At 40.5% G+C, this 15,405-nt stretch overlaps 1 protein-coding gene across 1 annotated transcript in view; it reads left to right on the top strand.

The window, feature by feature from the left end:
- The window catches only part of CNTRL (centriolin), a 185,198-nt gene that overhangs the window by 8,639 nt on the left and 161,154 nt on the right, over nucleotides 1-15,405 (top strand). The window contains exons 3-8 of the mRNA XM_073599547.1: nucleotides 1,840-1,964; nucleotides 2,859-2,989; nucleotides 3,416-3,557; nucleotides 3,835-4,021; nucleotides 4,815-5,008; nucleotides 12,033-12,152. Coding sequence (XP_073455648.1) covers nucleotides 1,840-1,964; nucleotides 2,859-2,989; nucleotides 3,416-3,557; nucleotides 3,835-4,021; nucleotides 4,815-5,008; nucleotides 12,033-12,152 — 899 coding nt within the window. The remainder of the gene's footprint in view (nucleotides 1-1,839; nucleotides 1,965-2,858; nucleotides 2,990-3,415; nucleotides 3,558-3,834; nucleotides 4,022-4,814; nucleotides 5,009-12,032; nucleotides 12,153-15,405) is intronic.

Raw genomic sequence — 15,405 nt, 5'->3', positions numbered from 1 at the left:
AAGAGTGGAAGTTAGCCATGAAATGCGTCAAGCTATATAGATGCCCTTAGTTTACATCTCAAGATTGTCACCAACAGTATACTGATCATGTTTTACTGCATTGTACCAATTTAATTATGGTTTTGTTTTATATTGTGGAGACACAAAATAATGAGTTTGGTGTTTTTATAATGTCAATAATATGCTACTATGCCATTATGTGGCCATGTTACTATATATTATGTATGAAATACATTTTACTTAATATACTTTCTTGTATGTATTATACCATTATGTAATGTACATAGTTATAACTTACAATACAACCACCAGACACATTCTTGTTGTGATACCTCCCTGGCTGCATGTTTCATACAAAGTCCCAAACCCTTCCCCTATGTACTTCTTCATAACCATAATTCATACATGGATCGAAATTCAGGCTGTCCCTGATGAACCAGCCAAATTTCAATCCATGTATGGCTGGTTTTATTTAGATCCAAAACAGAGTTATTAAATAGTCATGATTCTTATTGCTAGATAGGCTGCTATGAGCCTGAGCCAAATGGTGGAGTTGTTTAAAGGGATTGTAAAATCTCATGGTTTTTCTAAGCATTGTGTATTCATGCATGCACTCTTAATGCATTCTATGCATTAAGGATCGGGGCTGCTCTGTGCAAAACCCACAAAGCAGGTAAGTATAACTTGTTTGTTATTTTTATTTAAAAAAAAAAATCGAACCTTTACAACCCCTTTTAAAGTTTTCAAAGGTGACAGTCTTGAAGATGTACAATGAGTGTACTAGAAATCAGGACTTCTGATTAACATATTTCTGAAATAGCGGTTGTGTATGTGTAGTGATCTAAGGAACATGTGTGCTGGTCTGCCCCTGTCTGAAACACACTTCTCTGGTCCAGTCATATTTACATAGTTACACATTTAGTCTGGTTGAAAAAAGACACAAGTCCATCCAGTTCAACTAATAGAAAGGGGGGGGGGGGATACAATCCTAATACCACTTAAGGCACATTCTAAAAGTTCTGGAAGAAAATAATTAGAGTACCTGTGGGAGGCAGTTAGGGTTAGTTTACACTTGCTTCAAAACATGGCTTCGGATACGCTTTGTTAAAGCTCTCTGAACGCCAGTCAAATCTCCTGTAACTAAATAAAATGGTTAGCTTACAGTCCTGTTTACACCTTGCTTTTGCTTGGTGCTTCGATGGCCAGAAACTTTGGTGGAGCTTCGATGAGCCTTTGGTGGGGCTTTGAGGTTTCAGTGGGGCGGGAGTGGGGCTTCAAGTGAGCTTTGCCATAGATTTCTATGTAGGCTTTTAAAACACTTTGAAGCACCACTAAAGCTACATGGGGTATGATTTTTGAAGCAAAGCCAAGGCAAAAGCAAAGTGTAAACAGGACTGTAAGCTAACCATTTTATTTAGTGACAGTAGCTCTGACCGGTGTTCAGAGAGCTTTAACAAAGTGTATCAGAAGCCTTGTTTTGAAGCAAGTGTAAACTAGCCGTTAATGTGTGTTGAAGCCGAAGCAAGTGTAAATGAGCCCTTACAGTACCTGTGGAAGTTACAAACTTGGGCCACTGTGAAATGCATGGATATGTGGTCCGCCTAACACTGGAGTACTGCAGGATCATTGTAGGGTCACTGCCAAAATATGCTAGTTGTTATAAATAGGTGGTCCAGTCCACTGTGGTAGTCAATGTAAGCCTCTATTTTTCTGACCAGACCTGATTTTAGCTTATTTTATTTATAACTTTATGCTTAATCAGAAAAAAAATAGGTATACAGACACACATACCCTCTTCATTCTAACTAATAACCTTTTTTTGTTTTTTGGTTGGAAAAGATAATGAATCTGGAATTCGCTACATCACTGAAAACCTTATTCGAAAATTGTCGAAACAGGAAAACTTTTCTTTTGTGACAACCCTAAATCTCTCTCTATCAAAGGAAGGAGGCAAGAAATTCAAGGTAGTTTATGAGATCATACAATAAACCCAATCAAGTATCGTACATTCGGTAAAATATGAGGAGGATTCAGCTGTGCTTATGTATTCTAATAATGACAGCGAGGACCAAATTAATGTACTGGGGAAGAACCAGAAATCACACCATCCTAGAAATATTTGAGAATATTGTGGAATATAAAGCAGAAATGGTCTCATTGTCCTTTTAGAAAAGAAAAGGGTTCATTAGTTGTAAATGTTTTTCTTCTCATAGATCTAGTTGGCGGTTATCGGTCAGAGTTAATGTAGCTGACATTCATATTCAGGTCACATTGTTCCGGAGGCCTTCATATAACTAAAAGCTTTAGTACAGTTTGCACTGCAGAAAAATAAAGGCAATGTTACTTTCTTTAGAATCTCTAGACCTGGCCCCCTGCTTTGTTGAGCACTGCTAATGGGCGTCGTAAAAAAATGTTTCAGTAAAAAAATGTTTCAGAAAAAATTGCATAGCTGCAGTATGCAGATATTTTTCAGCCATACTGTAAGTTGTACCTTTTTCAGAGGAAAATGTCATTTGGATAGCCTGGCTTGTGTTAAAATGGTGCAGTTTTTACTATTATGGCACTCTATATGCTGATGGAGATGGAGAAGGTGTTAGTCCTGTTTTTATTACCTGGGCTCTGTCTTACATGACCCTGACCCTCTCATTCTGAATACAGAGGATGCACTGTCCCCACTCAGGCAATTCAGAGCACAGCATTTTCTCTATATCTTGGTTATATACTTTGTGTTTAAGTCTTGTATGTATTCCTTCAAAATCTGAATAGAATGGAGGTGGTGGTACTTATGGGGTGGACTGGGGGTAAGTGTGTGTGTTTTGGCGTTTTTTTTTTTCTGACTTACAGTTCTGTGTTTTCAGTATATAGAAAACCTGGAGAAATGTGAGAAGCTGGAAGTCTTGAATCTTGGCTATAATCTCATAGAGAAAATTGAGAAACTGGAGAAACAGAGTCGGCTTCGTGAGCTGAACCTGTCGCATAACAGAATCAGGTACCCTTGTGTCAGACACTGTCACTTCCGTTATTATAATAGATACAAAAAAGTAATACTGTGTGGGGAGTATGCATTTTAGTACAATAAAAAGCTTCCACATTTTATAATCATTTTGTTTCTGAATTAATTTGTATGCTTAGGTTATGATACTCCTTGTCTACTAAAATATTGGAACGCCTTTAGCACCTTACATTATGATCATATTAAACCAAAATCTACAGTTTGCTTTTTTTCAGGCTAATTCTTACCAGGAGACTGATTTTTCACTCACTGCAGCTCTATGTTGCATATACTGTACATTATAACCACTTATATTCAGCAATAGTGGCCCATTTTTGGTAAAAAATACACCATTGTTTTTGATCTTCAGTTTGGATTGTGTATTTGTTGAGGGGACTTAATTAAGTCTGATTTCTTGTTCAGTAAAATTGAAGGATTGGAGCACATGCACAGCCTGCAGAAGCTGATCCTGGCTGGGAATGAGATTGAGCACATACCTGTATGGTTTGGAAAGAAGATGAAAGCACTTAGCACCCTGAATCTAAAGCAGAATAAAATATTTTCAGTAAGTATAACTGGTTATTATGCATGAATAACATTGCCAGAACAGAATTGGCTTTATTTATCAAATTGTCTCTCAGGGATTTAGTTATCCATTGTAGCAATTGTATTCCTTCAACATGTTATGGGAGAACCAGTGGAAGAAATTGATTGGTTAACAGGGACACCCTAAATTGTTCTTCCTTCAATGATAGGTTAGACTTATGTGGCCAATATTTTGGCCTCCCATGATTTGTGTTCCTGAATGCTCCCATGCAGTATTAATTGTGGTATTTCTACAGTTTCAGGATGTCTCTCGCTTGAAGACCTTAAAAGATTTAACATCGCTCTTCTTGGCGGATAATCCGATTGCTGATCTTCCCCATTATCGCCTCTACATAATTTTCCATCTGCGCTCCCTGAATGTTCTGGATGGTCAGCCAGTCACAAACCAGGAGAGACAAGAAGCACATGAGCGCTTTAATATGGGTAAAAGTTTACATTTTGCATTTAAATATATCATTTTTTTAACTTCTGATGACATTTATCTGCTATTGAACACAAATGTTTTAGTCAACTGCATTAAAGTGATTGTAAAGGCAGAAGGTTTGTTATCTTCATGCATAATATGCATGAAGATAAAAAGCCTTCTGTGTACAGCAGCCCCCCCCCCCCCCAATACTTAGCTGAGCCCTCTCTAGATCCAGCAATGTTGTAGGAATGTCTTGGCTGCCCGGCACTCCCTTCTTCATTGGCTGAGACAGCAGCGTGGCGCTATTGGCTCCCGCTGCTGTCAATCATAGTCAGTCAGCCAATGAGAAGAGAAAGGGGGCCGGGCCGTGGCCCTGTGTCTGAATGGACACAGGGAGCTGTGACTCGGCTCAGGTGCCCCCATAGCAAGCTGTTTGCTGTGGGGGCACTCAACAGGAGGGAGGGTCCAGGAGCGCCTAAGAGGGACCCCAGAAGAGGAGGATCTGGGTTGCTCTGTGTAAATCCACTGCACAGGGCAGGTAAGCATGATATGTTTGTTGTTTTTATTTTTTTTAGGTAAAAAACAAGACTTTACAATCACTTAAACTAATGCATTTTATTTTTTTCTCTGATGAAGAGAACTGCTATATTGGTGACCAAACTGCAGCATTCCAAACCCCAAAGATATTCTGTTTCTATGAAGGGATGACTGGCTATGTCACTTAAACTTATAGCTATCTAAATGTTTGGTTTCACATGGCTTGCTGCCTAAAATTTTAAAACTAGTAATCAAGAGATATTCTGCTTACAGAAGAGGTAGAGAAACTGGAGAGAGACCTGGAGAAAAAGATGAAGGAGATTGAAGAACTGCAGAGCCAGAAGGCTAATGTGCTTAATGAGCTTCACCACCAGGATGAACTTAACAAGTCTCTGAGGCAGGAGGCTCAACAACACAAGAAGGGCTGCAAAGAGTTGGAGCAAGAGATGGACACCAAAAATGAGCTGGTAAATACAGTGACCCATACTGACCTCTTTTGCTTTTTCATTAAGGCTGTGCAGTAACCCAGAACAAGAAATCCTTGACCTAACTACTTCAGACTGATGCAGTTTAAATTCAGACTGGTTTTTCTATTATCTACTATACTATACTATGGATTGATTTTTTTAAAATTCGCTTCAAATCTTTGTAGCATAGCATCTACTAAAAGCCAAATTCAGTTAAAATGTCAGATTGTGATTCATGTAGACTTGCCGAGCTTAATCTATGCCAGTACCAATATTGTGCAATTCCATTTAGATGTATCATTTCTAAAGTACAGGGTGATCCATATTTATGTCCAATTTTTTTGTTTGCCGTAATAATTGAAGGAATTGGGTGAGGTATGAAATTTCATTCCTATACTGCACGCTCCTCTATGTCCTTTTAGTACTTTCATTATTTCGTTCCTCCTTCTACTGTGTGTGGCAGCACTTTCCAATGCAAGTCCGATAATGGTGTCCAGCAGGCTGTCGGTGTATGATTGTGCTTAAATTGCTGCGGAAATGGAGATGAGGCAATCCCCAGTTCTCGTGCAGAGATGGTGAACAACAGTGAAAGGTAAACATGAGGCGGATTACAAAACCATAAAGAGGCTGCACAACAACTTGTTACTAGTGGTTTAGTGAATCAGCAGAAGGGCCCTGGGTCGCCAAAAGCCGCTTTCAAAGAGGAAAGAAAAGCTGCGGCCTTCCAGAATACCCCTAAGAAATTCCTTCCGCAATACCAGCGGGAATTGGGTATGTCGCATGAGTCAGTGCAGCGTTTAACGAAGGAAATTAACTGGCAGCCATGGAAACCACACTTTGTCCAAATTCTGTCATGTGAGGACTGTGATATCTAAGTGGAGTTTGCGGAGTCCATGCTGGCATGAAATGAGGCGGAATTGAACATTTTGCAACAAATTCTTTTGTCAGACGATGCCGTGTCCATGTTAGTGGTTTTGTAAACCGGCCCAACTGCCATTACTGGGCTCCCAGTACACAGCATCCAGACTGGACCATTAAAAAACTGCATTTAAGGTGAATGTGGTGTGGCATTTGTAATGGTCCAGTCTCTGGCCCATACATTTTGCAAGCAACACTGAACACTGAGAAATACCTGAACATTCTCAAGGAATTTGTCCATCCCATTGTATCTGCCTGGGAGGATGCTGAAAATGTGCAGGACCGTTCACCAGCACATTTTGCACTGACAACATGGGATTGGCTAGCCATTGCTTTCCCCTGGATGAGTCATTAGTTGTCATGAGAAGTCCAGACTTAAAGTATAACTAAAGGCAAAACTTTTTTGTTTTGTTTTGGATAGAGTAGAATTATTAGAACACCTGTCAGTTTTTTTATTGCTGTCTGTGCCCCCATTAAGGAGATTCAACCCTTCTATTTGTCCTATTTACCATTTATCATTGAAATTAAAAGAAAATCACAAAATTTTGGGTTGTCCCCAGAAAAGTAATACAGGGAAAATGTTCCAATGGGGACACTCGTTCTGGTGTCTTGGGGGTCCCCAAGGAATTCCCCTAATTTGCAGGGATTTCCTGTTTGGCTATGGGACAGGAAGTGAAGAGAAATCTCTGCAATGGGACAGAGATGGCGAAAATCTGACAGGGGTTACTACCTTCCCTTGCGCTATCCAAAATGGGAAAAAAAATGTTGCCTATAGTTTTACTTTAACACCGCTGGACTTTTTCCTTTTAGAGGTACTTTAACTGGTTCATACTGGTCCAACATGCGCTCTGACTTCCAGAGCCATCTTAACTTGTGTTGGTCTGACTTTGAAAATGCTCCCTGAACTACTTTGGTCCGACGTGGGCACAATTTCAGCCCATTGATTTGAATGTAAGTCGCATCCAAGTCGGATCATCATCTTAACTAATCCGACTTGTGGCATGCGACTTGTGCTCCGAGAATCTTGAGAGGGACACCCTTGCCAAAATTGAAAAAAATAAATTATTGCGGGGTCCCCCCCAAGACTAAACCAGACCCTTATCCTAGCATGCAGCCCAGCAGGTCGGGGGGGGGGGGTGAGCGAGAACCCCCCCCGGACCATACCAGGCAACATGCCCTCAACATGGGGGGGGGCTCCAGATCCCAACCACCCCCCCAATTTAATTGAGTACCCCTACTTAACAACCCAAAAAAAGTGTAGTGTTACAAAAAAACAAGAGACGGTTTTGGAAAATTCCTTTATTAGAAAATGAAGAATGTCCCCGTCCCCGTCGTAGCTCCGTGTTTTCTGCCGCCGCCGACCCGGTCTTGCTCTAATGCTGCCTCCCACTGTTATGTCAGGTCAGGTGTCTGCTATTTCTTATATAGCCATGGGGTGTGGCCGTCCGGGGGATGTCACACGAAGATCCAACTTTTAATTTTAATTTATTTTTTTTAATTTTGGCAAATGGGTTCCTCCTTAAAATTCATACCAGACTGCAAGTCGGATGCCATTAATGGAAGTCAGACATGAAATCGCTGGGCAAAGTCGGATCATACGTCATGCAACTTCCGTGTCAGAACAGTTTGAACATAGCTTAAAGAGAAAGTGTATGCCAGGAAACCTCAGAATGTAACCAATTTATAAGCGGTAATTCGAGGGGTGTATAGAGAAAGTCCCAAGCAAAATGTTGCAAAGGGCCGTGCAGAACATTCAACTCCACCTAGAGAAATGTGTTGCTAATGCTGGCGCATATGTTGAAATTTACCAAAAGCCCATGACTGGACCATCTTGTCATAAGACATGCATCCTCTCAGTTAATGTCATTGACCTTGTAATAAGTGAATAAATGTTGGACAAATTTATGGATCATCGTGTTTATCTGTTCTGGTTGTGGGATGTTACCTTTGAATGGATGGGTCTCTGGCCGTAGGGAGTTGGGAAGACACGCAGCATTGGCTGAATTCTGTTTTTTCTGTGGCTACCATCAAATGTCCAGGTTTTCAAAAAACACAGGGCAAAGTATCTTTTTTTTTTTTTTTTTTTTTTTTTTTATAGAGCAATATTGGCCACATTGAAAATCATTAATAGCCACTCTTGGCTTTACTGCGTTTATATGTGTTTTTTTTTTTCCCCCTTTTCCTGGATATCTATTGAACATTCAAAGTATTAGTAAACAGAGTTTCATAAGGTCACCAGATTTCATAGTATGTACCAGGTAAATCGTATAGTGTGTAGTAATCAAAATGTTACTCATTTTGTTTCTGTCTTCTCAGGATTTCTTGTCATTTTGTTCAGTACAGGCAGAAAAGAGGAAATTGCTTTGCAAGTAGCATTCTCTTGGTGTGATACTTTTGCACTGACATTTACATTTTGGGATGCACATAACCCTATATGCAGTCTAAAGCATTCAGACTTCATATGTAAAATATCCTGATCCTGAGGCCTGAACTTTTTGTTTGGACTTGTGTCTGTGTGAAGTTTAAAGGGCTTTCTCTACCCAGCCTCAACAGTCTCATTGGTACAGTTATCAGAATGGACCACTGCTCCTTGCTGATTTTGATACTTTTCCCTCCCATTTATAGCCCTTTTTTGGTATTTGTAAGGATAGGAATCCTGGCAGTCACACAGCATGGAAAAAGCAGATGGTATGGCTGAGCCTCATAGTACCCAAGAGCTGTTGTAATGGCTCTGCCTCACCCATTTAAAATATCAAGTGACACTTTATAACTGTGAGGTTTAAACTTTGCCCCATTCTATTAAACTTTCCCCTTACTTTTACAATATTGTTACAAGTGGAGAACACCGTCCTGCCATTACATACTATACACGTGGAAGAACTGTAGTTTGTCTGTCTGTTCAAGTGTGACAGAAGGTTTCTACCTGTTACCAAAGACAAATCTGTTTCTACCACTGGCTGGAGAAACACTAGTACATTAGATATTTTATTTATTTTTTCAGTAAGTTGGTTTTATGCATCCCAGCCACCAAGTTTTACATATTCCAAATGTGTTTAATGATCTTTTATTTTGTAATGCATGGTGCATTTTTTTCCCTGCATGCCATGCATGTATTTTTCTAACTACTTTGAGATATTTGCAGATACAAATAAAATTGGATATTATGTGATTATTTATATACCTACAGTAGAGATAATATGCAATGGAGAAAGCATTTAGAAACCCATCTTTACAAGAAGCATGTGCTTGACACTTTTGTGTGAATTGGGCCAAAGATCGGGCTGTATATGGTTTTGCTAGGGGACAGTAATGAGCATTAAAGCTGGGTATACAGTAGTAGGATTTGTTCAACGTTTTTGTTGTAAAAACATTCATTCATTTTTCTAATAATTAGTGGGGTCAAATTGCCATTTGTTTTCGACCACAGTGACCAGAACATTTGAAGGAGGAGGATGGAAATTTTTTCTCTGATGTTCGCATTTCTAACCGTGTATGCATTTTTTCTGGTACAATGGTTTTTTATTGAAATATGAAAAAAGGGAAAACCAGATAACAAATTCCCATGCAGGGAATATAGACATAAAACATAAGAAAGAGTTTCACATAAAAGTACGTGATAAGACGTATATTATAAGGGTATAGAATATAAACTAACACCGACCCACCAGCTAGGACCGGGGGTCAGTGCGCTGTGCCCGAGCCTTGAGACCCAGGGGCTAAGACAGACAAGGGGGAGCAGGGTTGTCTGCAGAACGGGGAAGAGAAAAACAATAAAAAATATGAAGTAGAAGTGCAACTCCCTGTCCCTTCTGCTTTACCTTGCCCAACTTGGGCACATAACACTTATCCTGTCTGCATATTTGTTGGATTTTGGCATTGTGATGGACAGGCAGGTGACACGGAGAAATGTCAGTAGTGCAGTTTGATTGTGCATGGTCACAGTTGCAATATTCACAGTAGTTATGGTTTTTTTTTTTTTGTTTCCCTCCTAAAATTAAGTGACAGTTTTGGGTCTTAAAATATTTGCCCATAAAAGCATTTTGCTGAGCTGTGGTGATGACGTTTAGACTGCCCTGTCTAAAGAGTTCATGAGCTGGATTTCATCTTGTGTCTGTATCAATGTAACTGTGTAATATTAAAGTTGCTCATGAGATGACAGTTTAAGCAACTGTACTGTAGAACAGTGGTCGTCAACTGTTCGGACCACTAAACTCACAATTTTGAATCCCATGGACCACTAACATGAATTTTACACACCTTATAAACCCAATGCTCTGGCTCTCTGCCCACCCTGCACTCTGCATCACACTGCTGCCTTACACAGACTCCTGATTGGAATTTCACCTCCTTATCCAGCCTTGTGCTCGTGCTCCATGCTCCCTTCCACAGTCTCTGATCAGCACTGCCATTGGAAGGTGTCCTCCTTCACTTCCTGCTCTCTGTGCTACTCCCGGCACCTCCCTCAGTTCACAGGAGTCGGAACTACAGAGCATTCATTGGGTCTCAATGCCTACTGACCGTATTGACTGTCAACGCATTGACAACAACACTGGAAACAAAATTGGGCAGTATACATCCACCACAATGTTGATTTGCGACAGAACCTCTGGCGATCACCAAAATTATCTCGTGGACCATCAGTGGTCCACGGACCACTGGTTGGCGACATCTGCTGTAGAACAGTCTGTGTGTGAAATTGAATGCTTTTCTCTGAGTATGTAGAGAACAAACTCCACTAGTGCTGTACCACATCAGGAAAGCAATATCACTTGGCAGAGTTCTTTCTGTGAGATCATTGGTCCAAGAGTGTGTATGTTGATGACAGAGAACGAATAGACATCTTGATTGTAACAATCCAGAGTTTGTGTTGGTCGCAAATGTGGGCACTCTTACTGTATTGTCTACTTGTCCATCTTATAACAATCTGTCACCTTTTCTTCCCTACTTCATCCAGCTTCTGTCCTGATGTGTCAGTGCCTTTCTTCTTTTGAGCTTGTACGCCTGTGTAAAGGTAGCCCCCATGTTAAATTAAGGTTTAGTACGCTCTTGTTTGTGGCTTTGTGTTTGCATGAAATTTCATTCACGTTTTCTGTCATTCCTCCTGTAGCTCTGCACTGTGATTTCTGCAAGAGGGGGTCTGCATGCCATGTGTGAGGTATACCGTCACTATGCATGTGACAAGCTGTGCAATGGTGCTTTATGTGGCCAAACTGCAAGCCGCAGCAGTATATAGGGCATCTCGCAGCTAAAACCTTTATGTAAATTCAGAATGTTTTTAGAATTGTTTGTGACTGCCCGCATTTTTGTACTTTTTAACCCTACATCTGTCCATATTATTTAGATGTAGTTAAGTTGATGGAAGCAGAGAATATAATTGCCAAAGAAGAATTCCAGTCTGTATAAAAACATCAATTTAGACTATTCACTGAAAATTGCTACCTTTTTACAAGTCCTTTTTCCTTCATTTTTTTCCGCCATCTTCACATTCTGTTTTTGTCATATTCTGTACAGCAGGCAAATTTTTAGTTGGGCGCACAATGGGAATACCTAGTTAATGGCAGAAATGAGCAAGGGATAGTATGAGCGTCAGCAGTCTGCATATTTCATACAAAGCAGCTCTGACCATTTCTTCTTCGGGCATCATACAAAGTTATCTTGTTTACGCAAGGAGAAAGGTATTGAGGAAGGAAACAAAGTTTAACTAGGACTGGGGAGGGGGGGGACACTGATGGAAGTAAGGCTTGGGCTGCTCAGGGAAAAAATAATTGTAAGTAGAATGTAGTCATTAACACTGATACATTTTTGTTGCTGACTGGATTTCTTCTTTCCATTATTCTATTTTCTATAAACTATCATTTGATCTGTGCCCTCCCAATCATGTCCACATTGAACTCTCAGATCAGTGAGGTGGTTTCACTCTTTAGACCACTAAATCCAAGAATATATACTTCGTCATCATATGGCATGTCATATGTGGTGTATGTGATGTGTTCTGCCTGCCCCCCATTATTCTGTGCCTGTCTGTGAAGCATTTTCAAAAATTCCCTATTGTGTGTGTGTGTGTGTCCCAAAAATAAAAAATAATTGGATGTTTCCTCCTGTGCAGCTGAAGCAGAAGACCCTGGAGTTAACCCGTGCCTGCCAGAAGCAATATGAGCTGGAGCAAGAGCTTGCCTTCTACAAGATAGATGCCAAGTTTGAACCGCTAGGATATCTGACATCAGAGGTATTTAAACATGTTTTATAGCTGTAAAAGTGCTTAGATCAGGGATGCCCAACCTGTAGGCTACGGGCTGCATGAGGCCCGAGACCACTAGAAATGCAGCCCAATACAAAATCATAACCCCCCCCCCCGCCTCTTCTTTTTTTTTTTTTTTTTTTTTTTTGCACTTGGCGAACACATGCAGCTGAAGAAAAATTTGACAGTGTCTCTTTCTTGGACTTTTATAAGTTTTTTTTTTTTTTTTTTTTTTTTTTTTTTTTTTTCTATTCCCAAAAATATCCCACTCTTCACAATAACACCTTTTTCATGTCATCAGTTTTCGGCAGCACCTATTATTATGAATAATATTATTATCATTATTCAGGATTTATACAGTATAGCGCCAACAGTTTGTGTAGCGCTTTACAATATAAAGGGGGACAGTACAATTACAACACAGTTCAATAGAGAAGGAATAGGAGGGCCCTGCTCGTGGAGCTTACAATCTAAATATTTGCGAACAACTATTTTCAAGACTGAAGCACACAAAGGGCAAACTTGGAACCAAAATATCTGATGAGCACATTGAGAATTGCTACTACATTCACTGAACCAGATATTGATGCGTTAGTTTATCAAAAACAGTGTCAAATATTGCATACCTTTTTATGCTGCCCTCTTTTTTACTTTAATAATAAAAAAAATATATATTTTTTTTATTACTTTACATTACATGATCTATATCAGTGATCATTAACTTGTGACCTGCTCGACTTTTTCTACTCGTCAGCTGTCCTTGTTAGTGTATTTTATGTGTGGCCCAAGACAATTCCTCTTTTTCCAATGTGACCCAGGAAAGTCAAAAGGTTGGACACAGCTGATCAGGTCTTAGTGGTCTTTATGTGTTTTCAGAACTTTTTACATAAAACACTGATTGATATACTTAGCTCCTTTTGGGCTTCAAATTACAGGGTCTGTATTTTGATGACCCAGCTATTTTCTGCTTTAGGGCTCATGCACACTGCAGCTTAAAGTGGTTGTAAACTCTGTTACACCACTTGCACCTACAGGTAAGCCTATAATAAGGCTTACCTGTAAGTACTGTAAATATCTACTAAACGTGCGCAGGCGCACTGAAGAAACTACCTAATTTCTGCCAATCACAGCGCCGAAGCCCGCGAACCTGGAAGTAACTCCAGTAAAAGATGTTGGCTGTTTACAACCTCTTTAAAGAAGCTGCTCCTACAGGTGTTTGGGCTTTTTTGTTCTCTCATTTTTCTCTGCCTGGAAACTGTCCTCCATGTTAGCCAATGTGTCCATGCACACTGTAGGCGTTTACATGAGTTTACAGGCATATGAGCTTACAGGCAGAACCCCCCCACCAAACTTGCATTTTTAAGAACAACTTTCAAGCAGAATAGACGCATAAATGTGCATAGGCATGTAAAAAACTTTTTTTTTTTTTTTTTTTATGAGCGTTCAAGTTTTACTTTTTTTTTTTTTTTCCCCGTATACAGTGGTTAAGAAAATACTGTCTACTCATTGGAAGCTCTGGGAGGTACAGGAACTTCCCAGTGGCCATGCTGTGGAAATCCCAGTGGAAATGCTGTGGTCAATTGTAGTTTGACCATTTTTTTTCTGGCCAAATTTTGTGGCCAAAAGTTGTTTCTTTCTTTTTTTTCTTTTTCTTTTTTGACACACAGGCGAGAGATAGAGACTATATATATATAATATATCCAAATGATGTTGTTAATAAGGTCACAATGGATATCCTTGTGGAATTGAAAAAATGATGATTGCAGTAAAACATTAAAAATTCTCTCTGCTCTCACAGTGATCTCTCTGCTCCTGCTCAATGAAAATGGTGACTGGAACTCATTTTGCAATGACCTGTGGTCATTTGGGAGTGAAAAATTAGCTGACGGGGAGTGTTTGTTAAAAAAAAAAATATGCTTCTGCTCAAAAACTCTTCTTTAAGCTTTAAGGCAGGGAATTAAAAGCTCAAAGGCCTGTAAAAGCATTTTTTTTGAGCTGCAGTGTGCATGAGCTAATTAGAGATTTTTCAAGCTGTATTTGATGCCATTGCCTGAATATTTAGTACAGTGAAAATATAAGCTAATGGATCTGGAAGAAAAGATTGTGGTGTGGGTAAACTTAAGATACTAGAATAGAAGAACATTCTCCTCTACCAAACATTGTACAACAGGAGTATGGCTGTTCCCAGGCCTATGAGGACAGAGGGCCTGCATGTAACACACACACTTTTTTTCCCTGCCGTGTGTTCCCATTACTTGCTATGCAGAATGAAGCCTCTTTCTCCGTCACATCTCTGCTCCCTAGTATGTGAAAATAAGATTTCTTTCTCGTACATCACGGAAAACACAGAGCCTCAGTAATTACTGATGGGTTATAGGGTATCACTAGGTGATTGGACACTGGTCACACCCTAGACAGGAAGTTCAACCCCCTATATAACCCCTCCCCTTCCTGGGGATGCCTCAGTTTTTTTCGCCAGTGTCTTAGGTGTTAGTCACGAATAAGATGTGCTGTGCTAAGCTCCAAAGGAATATCATATACTGGGGCAAGCCATGCAACCGGATCCATTCAAAGTGCTTTTTCAGGCCAAATTGGATGGTACCCGGGCCTTGTGTCCGAAGAAACGAGGTTTTACCTGTAACGCTTCTCTTTTTAGAGAGCTGGACCCCGGGATCCAGTATTTGGTTTTTCTAGCCATATTCCTGGCGGGGTGCTTTACGGGCCAAGAACTGCGAATCCTCCTATTCTAGGGGGCCCCTGTCTCTGAAGGTTTTTCCAAACGGAGCCCACCATGAGAGGTGAAGATTGGGTCTGTATAACAGAACCCTGCAGCTGAATAAGGTAAGGGAGATTCCTCCGAATTTTTTAATTCTAGTAGGTTTCTCCTTTAAGTAAATATATGCTATGCCTATTGTCGCCACCGGGGGCTGCCAAGAGCACATACCTTTTTCATGCTTGATCTGTCTGTCTCAGTGTCCACGCTGTACGCTCCTCCAGCCGAGCTCCAGGTAGGATGGGATGGGGGGCTCTTTCCTTAGAGATATCTCCCCCCGAGATTTAGGGGGGCCGGGGTGGCCTGAACTAAACAGCGGTAGTATACCTCGCTACCGCCGCCGCCGCTACTGTTCGGCATGTTCCTCATCTACCGGCCCTTCTCTCTCCTCCACCCCAGCCTCCCCTCCATGCTTGTCCCGAGGATCAGAGCCTCGGCTCGCGCGGGAAAGCGCACGTTTTTGAAAAA

This window comes from Aquarana catesbeiana, linkage group LG09 (assembly GCF_042186555.1).
Source record: "Aquarana catesbeiana isolate 2022-GZ linkage group LG09, ASM4218655v1, whole genome shotgun sequence".
NCBI classification, from domain to species: domain Eukaryota; kingdom Metazoa; phylum Chordata; class Amphibia; order Anura; family Ranidae; genus Aquarana; species Aquarana catesbeiana.
This window is presented reverse-complemented; position numbering and strand designations above follow the sequence as displayed.